This window comes from Takifugu rubripes, chromosome 3 (assembly GCF_901000725.2).
Source record: "Takifugu rubripes chromosome 3, fTakRub1.2, whole genome shotgun sequence".
Taxonomy (NCBI): domain Eukaryota; kingdom Metazoa; phylum Chordata; class Actinopteri; order Tetraodontiformes; family Tetraodontidae; genus Takifugu; species Takifugu rubripes.
The window spans coordinates 1468808-1491303 of record NC_042287.1 but is presented as its reverse complement, the minus strand read 5'-3'; the positions used below and the strand labels follow the sequence as shown (position 1 = coordinate 1491303).

At 46.9% G+C, this 22496-nt stretch overlaps 1 protein-coding gene, 3 long non-coding RNA genes and 1 pseudogene across 4 annotated transcripts; all 5 read right to left on the bottom strand.

Annotated features, from left to right (window-relative positions):
- Positions 1–3780: 3780 nt before the first annotated feature.
- On the bottom strand, positions 3781–4618 carry LOC115249266 (uncharacterized). Its single transcript, XR_003887965.1, has 2 exons — positions 4393–4618; positions 3781–4225 (listed from the first exon to the last, which is right to left on the bottom strand). It is a non-coding gene; the product is annotated as an uncharacterized lncRNA (long non-coding RNA).
- A 978-nt stretch (positions 4619–5596) lies between these two features.
- LOC101061153 (dnaJ homolog subfamily C member 5-like) lies at positions 5597–8086 on the bottom strand. Its single transcript, XM_029833370.1, is given in 4 exon segments — positions 5597–5629; positions 5631–5811; positions 5964–6085; positions 7929–8086. Coding segments are annotated over 3 exon segments (321 nt in total). The 5' UTR covers positions 6071–6085; positions 7929–8086.
- Positions 8087–10765: 2679 nt separating this feature from the next.
- Positions 10766–16728, bottom strand: LOC115249083 (laminin subunit alpha-4-like; annotated as a pseudogene).
- Positions 16729–16799: 71 nt separating this feature from the next.
- LOC115249268 (uncharacterized) lies at positions 16800–17891 on the bottom strand. Its single transcript, XR_003887967.1, has 3 exons — positions 17867–17891; positions 17657–17789; positions 16800–16843 (listed from the first exon to the last, which is right to left on the bottom strand). It is a non-coding gene; the product is annotated as an uncharacterized lncRNA (long non-coding RNA).
- A 34-nt stretch (positions 17892–17925) lies between these two features.
- LOC115249265 (uncharacterized) lies at positions 17926–21602 on the bottom strand. The gene is made up of 6 exons (XR_003887964.1): positions 21504–21602; positions 20979–21138; positions 20108–20240; positions 19855–20020; positions 19640–19774; positions 17926–18019 (listed from the first exon to the last, which is right to left on the bottom strand). It is a non-coding gene; the product is annotated as an uncharacterized lncRNA (long non-coding RNA).
- Between the last annotated feature and the right edge of the window lie 894 nt (positions 21603–22496).

Here is a 22496-nt window from a genome sequence, read left to right as displayed (position 1 = left end):
TTAGTGCCCTGCTTATTTACTTATGCTGTACTTTTTCTTCTTCTCCGAAGTCCTGATCTGGCCTGAGGTCTCCTCCTGGATGGACATGCCCAAAATACCTTCCCCGGGATGGCATCAAGGCCAGATGATCAAAAGGATAAAATCTAGGTCCATTGAACCTGGCCCAACTCCCCCAGCAGGTTGCTCCTAGAAATTATGTCCATAAAAAGTCCGGAGCCCTCATCTGTGTTCACATCCAGGGCCCCCAATGTGCGTGGTTTTGACCCAGGACCCTCACCTGCCTGGTCTTGACCCAGGGCCCTTACCTACGTGGTCTTGACCCAGGACCCTCATCTGCATGGTCTTGACCCAGGGCCCAAGATTGATTACAGCTTAATATCTGTCTGAAAGAGACTTCATTACATCAGTGTTTTGTGTTTCTATTTGTGTTTCCCTGATCTAAATCCATGTGGGAACATTTGGGGATGGACTGCAAGGATAGTTTTCAAAAAGGGACATGAGTTCCAGCCAGTGGTTCTCCTTCATAGAACCATCTTCACCACTGAGAGAAACGTTCCCATCGCCTCCTGGAAACATTTATATCTGTTTGCCTTAAGGAAGTTTGGATGTAAGAAATCTCATTAAACTAGTCATTACTGAGACCTTTCTTTTTGAGGCTTTAATTTGATTTTAGAGGGGTTTTCAGGTGGCTTATCTCATCTGTGGTCTTAAACTGTGCATCAGCTGATGAACACACTGCTTAACTTACCTTTCTGGACTTCAGCAGGAAGATGTGTCTATTCCAGGAATCCAACACTGACGTCGTTATGAGAAAAGGTCAGAATATTTCACGCGAGTCCATCGCGGTTGGGTTGTCCGTTTCCCGGCTCATTGGGAAAACGTTCCGGACCTGCTGCCAGGGGCCCCTCCAGCATCAGCTCTGCCTCAATATTCCAATCATGACACGTTTGAGACACTTCTCTTTCTGACTGTCAACCAAAGAGTCCAGACTGGAGCACGCGGTGGTCTGGTCAGGTTACACAACCCCCCCCCCCCCCCACACACACACACACACACACACACACACACACACCATATGTGGCAGTGTTGGTATGTGACCAGATTAAGCTTCAGCTGCTGGTTCTTTGGTTTCAGAGAGTCCTATTAAAGAACCGCAGAGTCAGAATCTGCTTCATTCACACGCAGTTCGATTGTTCATTTTTAGATTTGATGCTTCCATTTTTCCGTGCAGCCGTGAAATTTAAAGCTTCACAGTGACGTTAAAGAGTTTCACGACCAGTTTGTCCAAGTTGGCTCGACTTGTAGAGTTCTTTCACTGAACAGAACAAATAAAAGAGGACACATGAAATGATTCATAAATGTTTGTATATTCTACATGTTCTGCAATTAGAAACCATTTAAATACTTGTTCATCTCAAATAACAAACATGAATAAACAAATATAAGAATGTTAATTGTTTACTGACTAAAAATAGATTTAAATGTGTTTATTTGCTGCAGTTTTAAGTAACGTCTTGATGTTACTTGTGGCAACGGTTCACATTGCGTAACTTTGGTGCAGCACGATGGTGCAGAGATCCACGATGGTGCGTCACAGTGAGAAGGTTCTGGGTAGGGGCTTTCCTGCGGAGTGTATGCTCCCCCATCCACCCTAAAGTGACCTTTGGAGTCACTTACACGTGCTGATGGCTGCCGAAGGCTTCAAGGGAGCTGTTTTAGACTCACCTGTACGAACGTAAAAGTGGCTGCTTCTAATGGGTTTTAGACCTTTTTATTGTTAGGATTTGTTTGTTTTGTGTGTTTCTGTTCTTCCTTCAGGCTGGTCTCAGGCAGATCTCAGGCTGGTCTCAGGCAGATCATCAGGCTGGTCTCAGGCTGGTCTCAGTCTGGTCTACGCCCCTGGAGCTCATTTGTCTCAACCACCTTTAGAGCGGGGCTGGGCTGAGGAGCGGAGGGTTCCTGGTTTGAGCGCAACAGCAGATAAAACATGGAAGCTGTTCTGGTAGCAGGGGAACCAGATTACCTTCAGAGCACTGCCGAGGTACCCATGAGCAAGGCACTAAGCTCATAAATGTCCAGGGCCCTGTAATGAACTGGTCTTCCCTCCAGGGGTGGACCTGCCTTCACCCAAATGTGCCCCCCTCCCTGCGACTCCGAAAGGGTTGAAGTGCTTGAGAAGACGAGAAAAAACCCAAAACTTTCTTTATTAAGCTTCATACAAGGAGGGGCTTTTCCTTTACTTTAGAGCTCTTTGTTTTTTCTTCTTGTATATTCTCGCATTAACGCAGCAGAAAGTAAAAACAAGTTAAACATAGTGCAAACCTGCCGAGTCATGAACTATCGGCAAAAAAATGTCGTTACATCCGTTATGTTGTTTCACATGTAGAATTTAGTAGGCTGCTAGCATTAGCCAAGCAACTTTGGATTCCTTTGACCGATTTTACCTGACTGAGACTCTGTCGCCTGCTCACATGGTGACCACGGCCCACAATGCATTGCAAGATCATGTCCCCCTTTCAAGTGTGATGAAAAACTACTGAACAAATAACGTTGTTGCTCAGGGATTTAAGGTCTAACAACTTACTTTGACAAAATATTCTTCAGGAACGGAACTCCTCTTCTTCTCATTGATGGTTTACTTGAAATTCCATGGAGATTCAACACAGTTGCGCCATTTTAAAATTGAAATATTGCAAAAACAAACATTTATCTGGCAACAGATACTTTATTGATTGTGAGATCTGCCTGATGACAGAAAACAGAAGCCGTGGATGAGCAGGACAGGCTAAAACAAAAACTAGCTCAGTACGCTGCCATTTACTTGTACAGAAGCAACTAACTCCAAACATCTGACAAAACCGCTAGTTAATCGAGTATTAAAAACAGAAAAATAAATAGAAATAGAAGAGTGCTTCACATGATTAGCGGGACTGTTCACCCCAGTTCTTGTGCTGTTAGACTGGTGGACCTGAAAGACTAAACATCAAAGAAAACGAGTTTGGGTCAAATCCGCGGGGACAGGGACATTGTTATCTGCCCCCAAAGGGGTTTTCAGATAAAACCAATGACAGATTGCTGAGTTACTGGGGGCCAAAAAACAAAACTCCCACCTGAAAACTTAGTTTTCTTCCAAAATGCTATTTGTGAATGATAATAAAATTGTTTTGGACTATTGGACTAGGTTATGCGTTAACAAGAACCACTCTGTATTAGTGCACGAGGGGGGCGTCCCCAGGGTTCCTCGGTCACTTTATTGTCATCGCTGGTGATCGGGGGGAGAGGTTTTTCTGCTTAGATTTCTATTTCTTATTCTTTTGTAGAGAAGATACAATGGGAAGAAATCCTGATTCAGTCTTTTTCTAGCCTGACTCGCTGGTTTAGAACTGGGGTAAAATCTTCATAAAACCAAACAGGATTTAGTCCGAGAGTGTCTCGGAAACACCTTTGAGGATGGGGGATTCAATCCCGGAGAGCTGGATGGATTTTGGTTTCCAGTTCACAGTTTGGTTGAGACAAAGATGATGAAAGTGAAGAAGAAACGTTCTGACTTAAGCACGTCATGGTTTTGTGATGGTTCAATGAATCCGGACAGAATGAAACAATCAGCTGCTGTGCTGCCAGAATCCTTCCTGGGGATCTGATACTGGGGTTCCATCTCAGTAGATCAGCAGATTATTGATTACCTGAGTTGAGAGGTAACATTCCTGTGACACGCTGAAGATTATCTGATGTAAATTAATGCAGTAGTTCAATTTCCTATCTTAATGTAGACAACAAAAGTGATGATTTAAAACCCTTTTACTTACACACACAGATGGTCTCCTGGTGCGAAGACCCTCGTCTAACACGCTCACCGATCACAAAACAAATAACAACCAACCGACACGCTATGGCTTCGGATTAGCAAATGATCGATATTTAAATTTGCTTCCCTAAAGTATAAAAACAACTACAAATGCTGAACTGGAGTCATTCAGGATTGATTCAACCTCTCTTTGCTGCTCTTCATAAACCGCTGCTGGTGTGTGTGTTCTGTTGAGTCAACAGAACACAGATGAACTGACAGGAAGTGACTGTGTCTGTGTGTGTGTGTGTGTGTGTGTGAGTGAGTGTGTGTGTGTAAGCACACGTGTTCAGTAAGAGTCAGTTCTGTAGCTTTGGTGGGCATCAGAAGTAAGCTGGGTGGTCTCTGTTGCCGAGGAAGGCTGCATCACGATGGGCTCATCTGTGGACACACACACAACACACACACACACACACACACACACACACACCACAACACACACACACACACACACACACACACACACACACCACACACACACACGTGTTAAACAACAGGATTTAAGCCTCAAAAAAAGGGTGACCGTAAACTGACAAAATCAACCTCACCTCGTTCTTCGACGTTCATCTGGGCCTCGAGATCCTCGGGGGACACATAGAACTCAGGCTCCTGGTCCATGGGGGGCCGAGGTTTACATTTACCACAGCAGCAGTTACAGCAGCAACACAAGCAACAGCAGAAGTAACAGCCAGTTGCCAGGCAACAGAAGACGAACAACGCCTGTCGACAACAAGAGACAGTGGTTTTAATACAACTATCAGCAGCAGGTGGACATTAGCGTCCTCAGTGGGACACAGATCAAGTGTCAAAGCAGGATTATTTCAAAGTAATGTGCAACACAGAGCTGCTAAAGCATCTTGATGCCATCTAGTGGCCGACTGCAGTAAGGCCGTCAGTGAGGGTGGGACCAGTTCCTCACACTCTCACCTTTTGACTCTGTTCCTTCTTTGGGAACACGTCCGACTTACTGCTGACAAGCTGAAGCAATGTCTCAAAGCTACAGTTGCACAGGGGACCGTACAGTCCTGAGCAGAGGGCCCCCAACCCCATACTCTCAGAGCACCTCTCCCAGAGCACGACCAGGGCCAAAACCGCATCGTTCCTCCGAAATCCAAGTCCCCTCAAGGACCATGGACAGCTTTCCCAGGGAGGGAGAGGCTGATGCTGCACACGCATGACAAACCAGGCCAGTGTGGTCACCCTGGCAAACACCCTGGTGTCTCATGGGGTTGAGGACCGTTGGGAGGCTCTTCCGTCATCTCCCACAGTAGTTAGTAGCAGCAGCACCATTTCAGAGGGGAAAAAACCTTTTCATCAGTCACATTTTGTGAGGCGTCTTTGTTTCATATACGTGACTCAGATATTATGACTGAACTTAAATTGTGGAGCGAGTCAGAACAGGAATAAAGACGTGGCGCTGCATTCTAGCCGAGCTTTGATTAATAAAACAAATGCATCGTTAATTAAATGTGTTCATTAAAAAAGGGAATACATCCATAAATGTGCGATTAAATGTGTCAGAAATCATTAAAAATACCATTATTATTATTATCATTGTTATTATTGATGAAATCCAGTCTTACATTAACTGTTACTCTAATTACTAAATGACACATTTAAGAAACTCATTTATAGATGATTATTTAGGTTATTTTAGCATTTTAGGTCCTCTAGAGTGAAAAATGGGTGAAACGTTGAAGTTTCTTCAGACAGAAAGCGCTCTGTCGCCCCCAGGTGGTCATGTTTCCTACCTTAGGCCCACCAGCTGGATAGAACAAAGTAGGTTGTTGACGTTCTCTTCTCCGAACTGCTCGGCCACAAACAGGCCCAGCGAGCCATACTTGTCGTAGATGTTCTTCTTGGTGGCGTCGCTCAGGATGGCGTGAGCGTTGTTAATCTCCTTGAACTTTTCTGCAGCTTCTAGGTTGTCGGGGTTCTTGTCGGGGTGGAACTTCAGCGCCAGTTTCCTGAGATTTCAAACAAAAACTGGCATGAGGAAAGTTAAAAAACAACACAAACATCTAGGGGTTCACACACTTTCAGCACAGACACCCAGACACTGTGGGGGGTCAATTCAGAGGCTGGGCTGTAGGGAACTTGTAGAGGGGTCAGAGGTTACCTGTAGCATTTTTTGATGTCCTCTGTGGTGGCGTTCTTGTCAACTCCAAGCACGACATACAGGGATTCTCCAGACGTAGAGAGAGTTCTCTGTCTCTGAGGGTCCATGGCTGCTCTGCCTGTCTGATAAATACAACTGATTTGAGTGTGTTCTGGCAGTCACGGCTCATTTATTCCACCTGGAGCAGGTGAGACCACGGCCGCCGGTCGGTGGATGGTCGGTGTGCTGCAGCCTCGACAGCACAGACGCGACCATCCCGCCACAAACGTGAGCCATTAAGGGGAAAATGAAGGAAAACACAATCCTAGCTGCCTTTATTTACCAAACACCTGCACATTTTCAGTGTTTTGGCTTCATATTTCAGGTAAACTGTGAATACCTGACCTCTGTAACAGCATTTCCAACTGAAGATAAAAACAAAATAATATTATAAAGTGCAAAAGCGTGGAGGCACCGCCCAGCGAGTCCAGAAACTGACGGCTCGTAGCTACAGTTAGCCGCTGTGTACGTGGTCGCTCACCGTCACCATCAATAACGTCCACTGGAAACCCGAAATGTTGCCACATTTAAGGTTTGTACGTGGGGGGGGGCATCTTCAACAAGGGTTCCCCTTCAGATTCTGACCTGCTGACACCCAGCAAAGGCGCGATGCTGCCCCCACAGGTCAGCAGAGGAAGTGTGGCCCATACGTCGTGAACCACCGACGAGGCTTTAACGTCACGACACGTCGTGGAACGATATCACGTCACGTAACCCTCTGTGCCCACAGGGGACAGACATGGACAACAAACACAAACAACCGCAAATCCAGAAGAAAACTGCTCAAAAACCATAAAAGTTCCAGCCACATCGGCGCCGTGCTGAGTCACCTTTAGATCTCGGCCTTACGACCTTCAGTGACCGTAAACACTGATGCCATCGTGTCCCTGCTGATTGTGAGGGGGAAGGAGTGGTGCTGTGCGTGTGTGTGTGTATGTGTGTGTGATACACCACCATACTCTACAAAATTGACACGATTACTAGGGAAACCAGGCAAAACACTAGATTTAAGAGTTCATGGCCCACCCACCTCAGATTAACACCCACCACCAGAGATTAACCGATGCAGACAATTCACCATCCTGGGATTATCAACATATTAGCGCACGTGTGCTCGTGGCTAAACTGAAACCCCCACCGCCCTACCACCTGAGTGAGTAAGCCAATAAGAGTTAGTCAGTCAGAGGCTGCAACTGTCCATTCACTGCAGGCTGACATATGGTGTGTGTGCGTGTGCGTGTGTGTGTGTGTGTCGATTCCAAAGTTAAGATTTAATTGTGGGAATTGCAAATGTAATTGCAAATGTGACCACAATCTGTCAGGCAACACTTCCTGGTTCTAAATGCGCGCGCGCACACACACACACACGCGCACACAACTGTCCTACCGTATTTAAATCTGACAACGATCAAATAAACGTTCCCAGGTTGTCATGTTGCACTTTTCTCTCGCAACCCTCAGTCACACGCACGCACGCGCACCTCACTATAATGTGTTTTACCCATTATAATCAATGAAGACTCAATGAGAAACTAATGTCAATTTCGTCGGTCCATCAACATTGACAACATCCAGGGTGACAGCCCCGCTCGAACCCTCCACTTGCTTTATTTTCAGATTGTAAATCTGGATTTATCCCAGAATCGGATCATCTGTCTTCATTTAACCAACTCGACATTTGGACCCCGCGGTTTCCATGTGCCCCCGGACGTTGAGGACGCTGTAGGGCGACCCGGTTCGTGAGCAAGTGTGGATAAAGCGGATAATCTCTGGACACCGCATCAAAGAAACACACCAACCATGTTAGTTAGCATACAGGCTAACCTGCTCCTAACCCTGAGCTAACCAGCGGCTAGTGGCTCACTAATCCGAGGGCAACAGAGTTGACTGCTATTATTCCATCGTCTGCCTCTGGGGATTTCTTACCTCGTCCTGATCACACGAACACTTGCACACTCCGGACTCTGTAGTGAAGCGGGAACCGTCTTCTTTATAATCTGTGCATCCCAATTCAGCGTCAAGTTCAGGACCCTCTGTGCTAACGGCTAAGAGGACTGAACTGTCAATCTTTGGACGTTGGGGCGGGGCGATGCGAAGAAACCCCGCCCACTTTGCACTCGTGATCTGTGTGTCAACAGACATAAACAGGAAGTCTTTTTTCCCCCTCATAATACTACAGTACTTGCACAGGGTCTTAATAGGAGCAAATATTGCATTATCTTTAGTAAGGCAACAATTTCCATGGATAAAATCTTCAAGATTTTTTTTATGTGGGAAAAATAAATAAATGTGAATCAAACTACAGCCAGGCTACATTGAATAAAAACAGAACTGCTGGAGATATGGAATTAAAACATAAAATGCTTGTGAAATTCAAGGCAAATAGCATAAAAACAAATAGCTAAAATAAGAAGGGCTAAAATGTAAATGACTAAGAAAATAGCAATTAGCATGCCTTATATTTAAATATTCTGAGCGACCTTCAGGTTCTCAGACTAGTCCACAAACGGGGACTAGGTCCTGGAAAATATCTTGGTCCTTGAGGGATCATATCGCGAAAGCAATTCTTACGGAGAGTTTTTGCAGTTTGGATAAAAGTTTCTCTTTCTGAGCCCCAGCATCCATAATTAAAACATTAGTCCCATGCTAGGAAGTTTTCTGCCATCCAGGATCTGATGTCTAAAATAAATTTTAAGGTTTAATCCTAGAGACGTGGAAAGTGGGGTGGACATGGTGGAGGGAGGGTGGAGGGCAGCTTAAGTGGAACTGCAGCAGGACAAATAATCTTCACAATGGGTAAGCGCCTGATGAATCGGGGAGCCAGCTTCCGACAGTCAACCTTCAGGGGAATGTCCCGAGTGTAAAGCCAGATGAGCTGTCCCTCACAATATGGTAGTCTTGGAGCGATACTGGTCAAGATTAGCAATTCATCCTGGCTGAGGCCTGTTGTAAGGCAGTTCATGCCCCCTCGGGGCCCAGTGGCACACTGACCTCCACCTCCTGAACTGGGACTAAGGTCCAAATTTTCATGTGGGATGGCAAACCGGTCAGGTGAATCCTTGACAAGAAGGATTGGAGCATGGGCTTGGCAAAGGTAAGAGGACAAGAGAGGCTCCAACCCAGAATCTTGTTAACCCAATCCATGTGCAGGTTGTGATTCCTAGGGAGATCTAGTACAACTGGGCCATGAGGGGGTCAATGATGTGGAGCCAAACAAATTCATTATCATTGCCAGAAGTAAGCAGGGACACAAGGGCAGAGACATGGGTGACATCCGTCAGCTGCCTACCATTAAGGGATTTGGCCACCGAGGCAGAGTGAAGAGGCTGAAGTGAGAGCTCCAATTTAGCAGCTAAAGTGCCATCAATAAAACTCTTATCAGCCACAGAGTCATGAGTTGTTGTCGCTGACCCTCCTGGCTCAATCAAATCAAATCAAATGGAGAGGAGAGGAGAGGAGAGGAGAGGAGAGGAGAGGGAGAGGAGAGGAAAGGAGAGGAGAGGAGAGGAGAGGAGGAGAGGAGAGGGAGAAGGAGAAGGAGAAGGAGAAGGAGAGGAGAGGAGAGGAGAGGAGACCAGGACCCAGTGGGGTGACAGAGGCCTGTCAGGTGATCATGTTTCCGGACCCCGGCAGCCTTCGGCTATAACAGCATAACTAAGATGTGACCTAAACGATTAGACGACCCCCTAAGTATGATAATTTGTCTGTCTATGGATAGTAACTGGAACTACAGAATTAGTAACAATAAGCTTTTCAAAGAGGAGTTCAGGAGGAGTCAGCCTCCCGTACCTGGACAGGGAGCTGGTTCCATAGCAGGGGGGGCTGGTAGCTAAATGCTCGGCCCCCCATTCTACTCCTAGAGACTCTGGGAACCACAAGTAGACCAGCATTCTGAGAGCAGGAGCGGTCTATTAGGCTGGTAAGGTGTCACTAGCTCCTCCAGGTAGGATGGAGCTAGGCCTCTGAGGACCTTGTAGGTCAAAAGAAGGGTTTTAAAAATTATTCTAAATTTAACGGGCAGCCAATGAAGAGACGCAATTACAGGAGTTACGTGATCTCTTTCGTCAATACCTGTCAGAACTCTGGCTGCAGCATTTTGGATCAGCTGGAGGCTTCTTAAAGAGGAGTTTGGACACCATGATAATAAAGAATTACAATAGTCCAGCCTGGAAGTAAACAATGCATGGACTAACTTTTCAGCATCATGCCGCGTCAAGCAGCTTCTTCCTGATCTTTGTGATGTTTCTCAAGTGAAAAAAGGCACTTTGTGTGAGTTGAAGGAGAGATTTTGGTCAAAAGTTGGGGGTCACAATGTCTTGGCTTCAGGCTACTCATGCTGTCTGATGACCAAATGCTCGGTATGACCGATTTAAAAGGTGCTTCATATCGCTACACAAGCTCTACATAAATGATCCCTGATCAGTGGGATTTCCCGATTATGACGTACTTCATGGATGTGCTTCCATTAAATATCGTGGAGCCACGTATTTGATTTGTTTGACTGGAAAAACAGCAAGTCGCTTCAGAGATCAGACTCTGGACAGCAAGAACATCAACATAATGGATTAACCTCGAGGAGAGGTGGGCAAGTCCAGTCCTTGAGGGTTGGATCAAGCCGGGTTTTGTGTCCTACCAGGCAGAAACTGCACCAAAGTGAATGAAACCCAGGTGAAAGCATTGTCTACCTGTAGGACAGAAGGTCTGGCTTGAATCTCGCCCTTGTGGACTAGATTGGCCCACCCTGATCTAGTGACTGTCAAGGTTCAATCGTGAGGCGCAAGGTGGTGACCTGAGAATGCAGAGAGGAGGTGTGAAAAGTGTCGTAAAATGTCTATTTATAAAAGTGCAGGTGTGTCTCGGGTTGTAAAGGGGACGTGTGAAGCACTTGTCTGTGGGGGAACATGGTGACCTCGGGAGGAGAAACAAAGCAAATTTGAATAGCTTTGGCAGCTTCAATAGATTTCTACATACGTAAGTTACCACTGGCAAAGACAAAATGATCTGATGGGGGTGAAACAGTGTCAGCTGCGTAAAGGGTCGCCGAATAATCCCAGTCAGCTGCAGGTGTGCTGGGGCCACCAAGCCCCCAGACCGAGCTCCTCCCAGGCACATACCTCCAAAACATTAGATTAAATTCAAGAGCTGGTGGCTGCTGAAATTAAAATTCTGTTTCAGCGTTATGGGCTGTTCTACATACGTCAGTTTACAACCACGTAATTTGATTGGACAAGAGGCGTTCCATGAATGCTGACATAGACAGCAGCACTGGGACCTTTGGCAGATATTATCACTCTGCTGCACAGGTGTTAATGACTGATTAGCAGCAGTCAGTCTCCGTCCAGCTGTGGAGCCAAATAAATGATTCAACAAACAAATCAAAGCTCTTCTTGCTTATTACTGTTACCTAATAAACACACCTGTAGAACTTTTGTGGAAAAGCAACATCACACTCAGTGTTGTGCTGGTATTTAATAAAAAAGGAGAACTCGTTTGTGTGCTGCGGCCCTCCGCTCTGCCCCGGATCACAGCCGCTAGCAGCTTTTTCTCAACCTGTTGTTAGTTTGACATCGAAGATGTTTTGTCTAAATGAACGCGCAGTTCTTTACTTTAACCGGTTCTTCCTTCATAAGTTAGGGAGCTAGCTTGGTTGGAAGAGTCCGTTCCCCTTGAGTCCCACTTTTTAACATTTGTTCTGAATCTGGAGCATGGTGGACAAAGAGCTTCTCTCATTCAACTTCTTTATTTTATTAAATCTAACATGTAATGTGTGTATATATAAATACCGAGTGTGGCATCCCCAGCTGAGGGCTTTCTGGGCCCCACTTGGTGCAGAGGTGACACCCTAAAAACCCAGCCATCCATCTACTGTATGTTGACGCCTCTTTAGCTTAGAGTTCCTTCAGTGAGACTCCTCAGAGGTCAGAGATCTTAAGGACCTCCTGGTTCCAACGATCCAACCCATGCCTACCTGCTATAAACTGGTGTTACGTTCCAACCTGTCCTGCTCCAGAGTTCTGGTCAAGTCTGGATAAATGTTTTTTTATGTTTGCGGAGAAGAGCAGATGAATGAGGAGGCGTAAAGAAATGTCACTGTGGTGAAGAAGACTTTACTCTTTCTGTGAGTAAAGGCCAAGGCCAGGTCTTGGAAAAAGTCAGTGATGCTTCAGAATACGACAGGTGTGTTTTTGTGATAAACTTTATTTATAGGTGTGTTAATATGCGAGGGGGGGGGGATGGGGTGACAGGAAGTAGCTTATTTTTCTGTGCCTTAAAATGTAGAATTTACATCCATTCATGTTGGTTCATTTTGAAGTTTCTGACCAGGTCCTGGTGTCCCAACCTCCTAAATCAAGCTAAAGGAGCGTATTGCCTTTTTATACTCCAAACAATATTTGTTTCATTGATTTTATAGCATTTTTCGATTTTTTATACATAAAATACATCACAAATAAAAGGTAACTTTATTAATATCCAAACTTCTGTATCACGATACTGTAATTTGATAGGACTTTTGCCACTGGTCACATTTTTGGAGACACTGACAACATGTCAGACTTCAGCGGGGAAACAAACCAAACAAGAAATCGTGTTTGACGATACAAAATAAATATGAGCCTATATTTAAATTAACTGGAGTGACCACATGCCATCACCAAGAACCTGTAGCTGAGAATATGATTGTCTACATGTGGGGCAGCCCTGCGTTCCCACGGCACCATGCACGCCCAACGGCTTGGATAACATGACCGGTCTGTGGTTGATGGTCACATGGCGAACACAGCCATGGAATGGTGGCAGGCTGGCGTGTAGACCGGCAGGGGGGATCCCATCTGGTGGACAGAGGTTCAACCATCATAACAGTACAGGAGGCAGTTATCAGCAATCCAGATCCTTCCCAATCTGATGGAATCACCCGTAGGAACTGAGCACCATCATCTCCATGGAGATGGAAGTGCCCCCCCACCAGGTGATACTCACTTGGAACTCCTCCCACATAGACGTTCTGTTTGGCCCCAGAGGAGCGGCTCTGTTGGGCCCAACCCTGTGCTCACTGACAGTGTCCACCTGCAGCTGAAGGATGTTGTTCTTCTTCATCACTAACAGAAGACAGGATACCATCATCATCATCATATCATCATCACACCACGGTAACAAACCAGAACATACCTCTGATCGTGTGCCAGTGACCATTGCAGAGAGCTTCATCAGGAGTAAAGGATGTTGAGAAATCACCTGTACCGCTGTTTACTGAGACAATCACCTGTTTACACACACACACACACACTGCGCGCACACAACACGCACACACCACACATAGCTTGGTACTGGATTCAGTCTTTTTGGACCTCCTGTTCCTGAACAGGTTCTTCTTACCTCTCCATGACTCAGCACTAAACTCAGGTGTTGGTCAGGTGACATCCCAGCATGCAACAGTAGCCCGGAATCTGCAACCGGGCCGAACCTCCAGCTGGATTTCCAGGTCCCGACCCAGAACTAAAGACTGATCTGCAGACAAACAGAGCATTAGCCGCCCAGTCACACAGCTGAAAAAACCACAGAAAAAGAGTGATGTCACCACCGATGATCATGTGACCCCCGAGGCCTGGGAAGTAGGCTCCTGGCAGCAAAGGACCCTGGAAACAAAGGTACTGTTCCCTGGCTGTGGGTAGCCCTCTCCGCAGGTGCTTGGTTTAGAAGCAGGTCTCTAATGCAGCCGATGAACCCTCCAGAACCTGGAACATGAAGGTCAAACCAGATCCGTTCATGTTTCACCTTTGACCTTCATGTTGATGCTGTCTGGTTAGTTTGTTTTACCTTCAATGCAAATGGAACTCCACCCACATAGAGGTTGCTGGTCAGTCCAGGTGGATCTCCAGCTGGGACCCTCTTGGACTGAGCATTGATCCCGTCCACGATCAGACTGATCTTCTCTCCTTCTCGTTTTTATAAATACCTGGAAACACACACACACACATACACACACACACAACCATACACACTTCCACGTTAATGAGACTCAGTGCTCCAGGCAAACAAACCAGCATCAGGTTCTGGTCCTGAACTAGTCAGGAATAGATCAGGCTGATCACATTCACTAATCTGGATCTAGTTTGTCTTCATCAGATCAAATTTGCATTATTTCTTGGGGTTAATGGTCTTATCTATGCTGCTATAGGCCGAGACTGGGTGACCTTCGGACCCCGAGTGAACCTGCCTCAGTTTCTTCTTTACCCATCTGTCCACCAGGAGGAGGAGGCCCCAGATGGACCTGGTCCTTTACAAGGTTTCTGCCACTGTTGCTTCGTTCGGGTGGAAGCAATTACATGAAACCAGCTGTCAAATTTGTTGATTTTGCTCTTTCAGCAAATGCTCCGCTCATGCGTGAGTATATATAATAATGAGAGGTCTAAAAAGCTGAATTCAACTGACTTGAACTGTTGTAAACCTAAGCCAGACCACGTGCACAAATCCTCACAACAGGAATATTGTTGCACCCCCACTATTGGTGCCATGACACACCTGGACCCGCGGCGTGTGACCTCACCGTGTGCCACTGGTCGTCATTATACCTTCCTGCGGCTGCGCAGGCTGGACCTTCCTTCCTCCCTCCATCCAGTAGAAGCAACAGGTGGCCGTCTTGAAAGGCCCAGTGGACATCATGGCACCACTGCGCCCCCTGGTGGTAGCGTACAGCACCAGCCCATCAGACGAGTTGATCCTTAATTCCATGGAAATGTGAGACCTGGCAGAAAAATAGGCGCAAAAACTTGAAAGGTGACTTCCCGCTCCTTGCTAACAAGCTTACTGGCTAAACAAGCTTGTCAGTCGCTCCACCAGGACCACTTTTCCTGCTATGACTCACATTTTTATAAAACTAAAATGTGACACAAACATAAGTTAATGAGTCAACGTCAACATGTAACATCCGTTCACGACAACCTTTTTCACTTTCAAGTAAATGTGTGTTAAACTTGTTTTCACGGAAACTCACAATGGAGTGGGCGGGGCCTCGTAGCGTTTCAAAACTGTTGGAGGAGCCGCTGAAGTGTGTCGCCCGAAGCTCCTGATGTGACGGCTCGCCATGACACGAGCCACGCGTGTTGCGACTCCGGACTGCCGACGCCTTCCTGTTCTTCCCCTGGCGAGTTAGAGGGAGACTGTTGACATGACAGTTGTCTCTGTACTGGTGTGTGTGAGTGTGTGAGCTGTTAGTGTGTTTTTGCTTGTTGCCGTGTGTATTTTGGTGTGCGTTCCACTGCAGAAACCTTGTGTTTATTGTTGTGTTTGGGTTGAGCGCTGATGATTTGCTGAGGTTTCTTGGCAGCAGGACAGTTCAGGGGAACATTAACATTTCTTTTGCCTTCAGCAGGTTCAGAACCATCTGAGGGTTGGTTGTCCTGACAAAACAAAGCCCCAAAATAAACACAGAAGCACATCCATACGTCAACATGACACATCGGAGACGCGCCAATGTCTTTAGGGAGAGAAGTGAGCAGGAGAGGAGGGAAGGAAGTGAAGAGAGGAGGGAAGGGAGTGAGGAGAGGAGTGAAGAGAGTGGGGAGAGTGGGGAGAGGAGTGAAGGGAGTGAGGAGAGGAGTGAAGGGAGTGAGGAGAGGAGTGAAGAGAGTGAGGAGAGGAGTGAAGAGAGTGAAGGGAACGAGAAGAGGAGTGAAGGGAGCGAGGAGAGGAGTGAAGAGAGTGAGGAGAGGAGTGAGAGAGTGAGGAGAGGAGTGATGAGAGTAAAGGGAGCAAGGAGAGGGGTGAAGGGAGCGAGGAGAGGAGTGAAGAGAGTGAGGAGAGGAGTGAAGAGAGTAAGGAGAGGAGTGAAAAGAGTGAGGAGAGGAGTTGAAGAGCGTGAAGGGAACGAGAAGAGGAGTGAAGGGAGCGAGGAGAGGAGTGAAGAGAGTGAGGAGAGGAGTGAAGAGAGTGAAGAGAGGAGTGAAGAGAGTGAAGGGAGTGAGAAGAGGAGTAAAGGGAGCGAGGAGAGGAGTGAAGAGAGTGAGGAGAGAAGTGAAGAGAGCAAGGAGAGGACTGAAGAGAGTGAGGAGAGGAGTGAAGAGAGCATGGAGACCGAGAGAAGAGAGCAAGGAGATGAGTGAAGAGAGAAGGGAGAGGAGTGAAGACAGTGAGAAAGGAGTAAGAGAGAAAAAACGAGGAGAGAATGACGAGAGGAGAGGAGGAGGGAGAGGAGAGGAGAGGAGAGTAGAGGGAGAGAGAGGAGAGGAGAGGAGAAGGTCAGACCTCTTGATAAATACGTTGCTGATGCAACCAGTTAAGTTGGTGCCAGATGGTCGGGCATCCCTCCTAAGACTGTGCTTCCTTCCAAGGATGCCGCTCCACCGCGCCCCCCTACTGTCCAGTCTGATACCCTCTTTTTGATTTCTCCAGCACGTCATCCATGTACAGACGCACCTGGTGTTGAGGAACAGTCTCAAATTTCCATTTTAATCAGAACTTTTATCTGCTTAAATTCCACGGTACCCATTCAAGTCTGTTGTAAATGGAGATATAGTGGCTGTTGTCATCATTGTAGGTCTTCTGCTGTCTTAATCTCACCTGTTACCAGCTCGAACCCACACGGTCCATCATAGAGGAACACCTGACACCACTCGTCCTGCACGGACAGGAACACACTTCTGATGAAGCCTGTTTTAACGGCAGCCAGGACTGAGAACAAACAGGAAAAGTAGTCCACCTGATCGTGGTGGTTAGAACATGAGTCCATCCTTCTGCTCGGTCTGAAGCTGAAGCTTGCATAGAAGTTGTTTCTGAGGGTAGGAACGTTGCTCACGGACCAAATCCAGGTAGCTTTGACCAGAGAAATGAGCTTCTCGAGCCACCTGTAGCATCAAACAAAGAGGAACGTTCAGTGGAGGCTGGTATGTTGTCCTTCACTGAGATGTTCTCTCTGCTGATGAAACCAGGTGGTGACAAACACTGCACAAACACTGTGATAAAACACTATAACCCTTCATGTCAGCTGATTACTTCCAGGAGAAAAATCTCCTCACTTTATTGCCTATTATCCTTGAAACCTCCAGTTTGAGCCTGACAGAATCGGACTGTTTTGGTGTCTGTGGCTTTAAATGCAAATGAGCTGCTCCTTTCCACGCCCCCTCGAAGGCCGCACCCCCTACAGGAAGACGCTGCTTCTTTTAATTCATACCTAAAAACCACCTGTTCAGACGTCACTGTTTCTCCTTTTACAACTCTTACATGGCTTAACTTTTTTTTCATTTTTGTTGTTGTCTGTTCCCTACTAATCATTATTGTTGTCGTTATTAATATTATGTCAATTTCAGTGCAGAATATTGTTTACTGCTGAGAAAAACCTTTGTTTTTAAGTTGCTTCTTCTACACTCTTTAATGTTATGCCAGAAAAACGTACATTTTAAATTGTTCTGGCTTTAACAAGCTCATCCAATATATATCCACCATTGCTAAATGTTTGAAATTCATGTTTCAATTCAGGTGGGAGTGTGACTGGTTGGGGGTATGCAGGGTAACCCAGCCTTTCACCTGGAGGCAGCTAGGATGGCTTCACCCACCCCATGAAGGAAAAAACATGGATGGACAGACAGAATCACCAAAACAAAACAAAAGTAACAAAGGAACCAGGAGAGAGCACGAAGAGCGTTTGAACATTTTCCTACCAGCAAGTCACTGTTACAACCAAAGCTGACACCCGAGCTGGTCATCCTCTTCAGGTCAATGTGAGAGTTCTGTGCCTTCACGTTCCTGAAACAGCCCTTCAGAGAGCCCTGCTTTGGAAAGAGCTTCTTCAGCCTGAAACAGAAACACACGTCCACTTGTTACTGTTACTGTGTGTGTGTTTGTGTGCCTGGTGTGTGTGTGCTCCTTACTGAGCAGGCATTTTTTGTTGTGGTATCTCCTCCCAGATAATAGCTCCCACTGAAGGAATGGATGTTTTCAGTGAACTGATGGGTGTAGAGGCCGACGCGGTTGTTCCTCACCACAATACGGTTCGTGGAAGATCTCAGGATGATGATCTCAATCTAGAAAGCATTGAAATCATTCCATCACCTGATCATTCATCCCTGATCGGTCCGTCATTACATTTAAAGAACAAATGAACTAGTTTCGAGGACTGCTGATCCCAGCCTATAACCCTGTGATTGGAGGACACGACCAACCACCACAATGGTCCTATAAAGTATGGACCGATGAGACATGTCCAGCATTACGGGTCTGCTTTGAGGGAACCAAAGGGGAAGTGCCAAATGGGGGCAAGAAGTGGACGGACGTCTGTCACGGTTCTACCCAGGTTCCGTGCTAATCCTGTCAAAACCAAAACCCACAGCTGGGCAGCACAGAGAAGCCCCAACGCAAAGCCCACGATACTGCCTACAGGTCTGGTGAGAAGCTGGCTGACAGAAGGGCCTGGAAAGAGCTGGAAAAGAGCATTCCGTTGGCAAAATGCAGGTACAAATAAACAACAACTCAAACTATGTGGGGAGGCATCAGGATTTTGAACGGAGCTGGCACGCTGCTTAGCCATGACTCTATTCTCCCCAACACCCTGAACACCTTTACTCGCTTTGATGCACCTGGGACCAGAGAATGTTAACCTTGAGCGGCTGGAAGACCAGTGGCTCTGGCCCTGCGGCGACACCACGGTGCTCTTCCATGAAGAGAATCAACATCGTGGAAGGAAGGACCAGATCAGGGTCTTTGGGTCTCACTCTAACGTGTGCAGACCAACAAACTAGAAGTCTTTCTGGACCTTTTCAACCTGCCTTTGCAGCTGTCCACTTTTAAACCTCCATTGTGGAACCTGTGCCTGGTACCTGGTCGAACAACAATCCTCCTTATTGTCATACCTTCGGTGAGCATGAAGACCTTCGGGAGGATTGTCCTAAAGCACATCAAGCATAAGTGGATCTCACGTTGGACAAGGGTGAAACATGCTGGACTTTTCCTTCAGCGCCACAGACAGACGGATAGAGAGAGAGAGCCCCCTGTGTCCCGGTGCAACAGTGTGTCCAGCAACAGCACAGCCAGGTCAGAAAGAGCTAACCTTAACCTGAAAATGGCACAAGGGATTGTGGGAAATCCCCTTACACACCAGGACTCAATATGCAGGCCAAGTCTAGAGGAAAGCCACACCTGTCAATAGTGACACCCCCCCAGGGAAATGGGCTGTTTGTACACACATACATCCATCCATCCATCCATCCATCCATCCATCCATCCATCCATCCATCCATCCATCCACAGTCAGAGCTGGATACAGGGCCCAGGAGTCCCCAATAACTCCAATGAGCCACACCTGCTGGATCCTACAACATGACAGCAGTTACACAACACTCAGAAGATGTGTGTGAGGGTCGTCTCTCTCTCTCACACACACACACACACACCCATGGAGAGTCCTGACCAGGGTAATCTGCCTTTCTGTACATTGGAGCTCCAGATCTGCATGAAAAGCAATCGTAGAGACCAACTTTGCAGTATCACACGTGTGAAAGGTTCACTGGCGGCTGAAGGCAGATTGTGTTGGTTGTGGTTGCTGGTTTTCAGTGCTGCTGTGGTCTGAACCTGTTTATCATCACCATCATGGGCTGTTGAACGATGTTCACGAGTATCAGTGCACAGCATCTTGAAGGGAAACCTACAGTTTTTGGGTCAGCATCACTGATCCTCATGAATTCCGATGAATGATCTTTGGGTTCCAGTTCCACCAGGGTACCAGTAAAGTCATAGTAGACCTTGAGTCGGCCCTGAAGCACCGCCAGACACAGAAACTGATTCTGATGGAGGAAAACAACGAAAGGTCAAAGCTAAGCTCAGATCTTATGTCTCTGAGATGAACATTTCCACGATGCTTTACCCCATTGTGCAGAAGCAGCAGGATTCCATTGTGAGACAACAGTTTAACTTCCTGTTCAAAGCGCTGCATGCGAGCCGATTCCTCTCCGAAGCTGATTTGAGCGAAGCCGGTACCATCGAAATAGGCTGCGTCGTTGACCCAGGCCTGAGTCAGAGCAGGTTTGGACCTGGGTTTAATGACAGTTGGCCCGAGGTTATTTCCATTTTCAAAAGAAAACATTCTTCTTGCAGGGAGGACTCAAAGTGACACTGACCTTCCACAAGGTTTCTCCTCCGTGGTGTTCAAGAGAAAATTCTTTCAAAGTTATACAAGCTGAGAACATCTTCATTCAGCGTTTCCAACTCAATACAGCCCTTAAAGTTTGGCAGCGTGAGCTGAGCTGGAGGCTGAAAGAGCACAAACATGGACATACTTTAACAGGAAGTGGTCATCATCAAAGGACAGCATTTCCTGTCGGACATGTCTTCAAGCACCCCCTCTCAGTCATTGACGTGTCTACAGTGTAATACAGCTATGCTCAGAATGGGACATTGGTGGAATTTGTTCCTTGTCCCAGTGTACATGCAACAAAGAAAGTTGGATAACTGAGGGGAACATGACGTAGGTGGCCGCTAGGTGGCGATGTGCATCATTTCAGCAGGTTAATACGGCCTCCTTTCTGGTTGACATTTGGCAAAGCCTAAACAACTGGAGTCAGGCAGCAGAGCTCTCTAACAACAGGAAGCTGGATTACGCTCCAGCTTTGTTCACCTCCTACCTAATGTACACTTTACTTGACGCTCGCTCTCCCCCTTGGTCATGTTGATTTCAAGATGTAAACAAGAACGCCGTATGCTAACACTGGCGTTCATGGGTGTTTTTGCTCCGGGGATCATACATGAGCGCATGTGTTGCCTAGTTCCCCTCTGATTAAGGGGTAACACATGAGCACTAACGCATTTACATGCATATCACTGTCCATCTATGGTTGGGTTGAGGCAATAATTGGATTATTGGAGTGTAAACGAGTAAACGTAGTGAACGTGAGAGGACTGTCAAGTACGGGCTGCTGAAGTGGCGTCTGTCAAACAGCAACCGTCAGCCTCTCAGTCGACGCGGGACCGATTAGGCCATTTTCAACTTACACTGAAGGTTTTCGGATATCCCCCGACGTAGAATACGGTGTCATCAGTCAGCAGGTTGAGGAGCCCCTGATCTCCGCCCGCCTCCACAGAGGCTTTAGTTACTCTTTCCTCCCCCTCAGTGGCCTCAGAAGACATGGACATTTGACCATACTGAAGGATCCTGGAACCCCACGCGCACACAACACACACACACACGCACACACACACACACACACAGCTCATTGACACAATTCAGGCTGATCCTTGTTTCTATTGAAATGTGACTGGCGCAACCACTTATTCAGACATGAAACTGCCTTTCCTGTTTCACTACCAAAGAGGAGCAGAGGACATGCTACTGATGGACAAAGACATCAAACATGGCGGCTTGGTTGTCTGCGTTTATTTGGAACTCTTCCTCTGGCTGCAGGTGCACCACCACAACAACAACGACAAGAACTTCTGCTCTCCCCTCCAAAATAGAATCACCACCTTTCCACTGTCAGTGCTGGACCGGAAGCAGAAACGTAAAGACGGACTAGCTACCTCTCCAGTACGATGCTGTTGAACTTTCCGTTGGATTTGACGTCTTCAGGCATCAACACCTCAGCGGTTTCTCCACCAACGTTGAAGTACCAGCGCAGCTCCTCCCCTCCAGGGTCATTCCCAGGAACTCTTTACTGGACTAGAATAATAATGATGTGAATTATTATTATAGTCAAGGACATCAAACGACCAACACAAGAACTTGAAATAAAAATGTCTTTGTTGCTATGGTAATGCTTACATCCTTGTTACCAAGGTAGAAGACAAACTGTTTGTTGCCGTCATCCTGGCGCCTGGCTCGTGCTGCCTCCGGCAAGGTAATGTAGAGCTTCAGAGAAGTGTAGGAGGCCAGGTCGGCCAGGTTCGGAGGAGTCCGGACTTGGATGCCGGATACACCGTTAAATTTCACCGGAACACTAACCTGTGGAGGAGGAGCCAAACCAGGAGGAGGAGTCAGAAGACGTGTGAGGCGCTGCGTTGCTATGCGATTGTGTTGGAGTGTGTGTGGAGGGTCAACCTTGCTGGCAGCGTTGCGGGCTTGCTGGATGAGCTGTCTGATGTGGTTGATGTTCTCAGAGATGTTTGGGGTGTGTGTACTGTGGTTCTGCAGTTTTTCCAATTTCTTCATGAGAAGAGGGAGGGTCCCCCAGAGAGTGGACTAAACAGATCAGATCAGATCAGGTTAGACGAGACCAGAGAGTTGAGACGATCATCTGTGGGACCTAAATCAGGGTCTTTGGGTGCAAATCCTCGGTGAGTTTTGGTGAGCTGAAATTGTCAGGATGCAGGGTCAAACTGGACCGTCACAGAGGTTGTAGGTGCAGCTACATTAGGTTTTTGCTCTCTACAAAACCTTCATGTGCTGGAAAAGGGTGATAGGCGCCTGTTAAACTCCAAGGAATGGAGTGGACCGTGAAGAGGCCTGTCTGATGAGAAGGGTTTGCTATCAGACCTTCTAGAGTTTAACTCTAGAATATCATAAAATTCACAGAG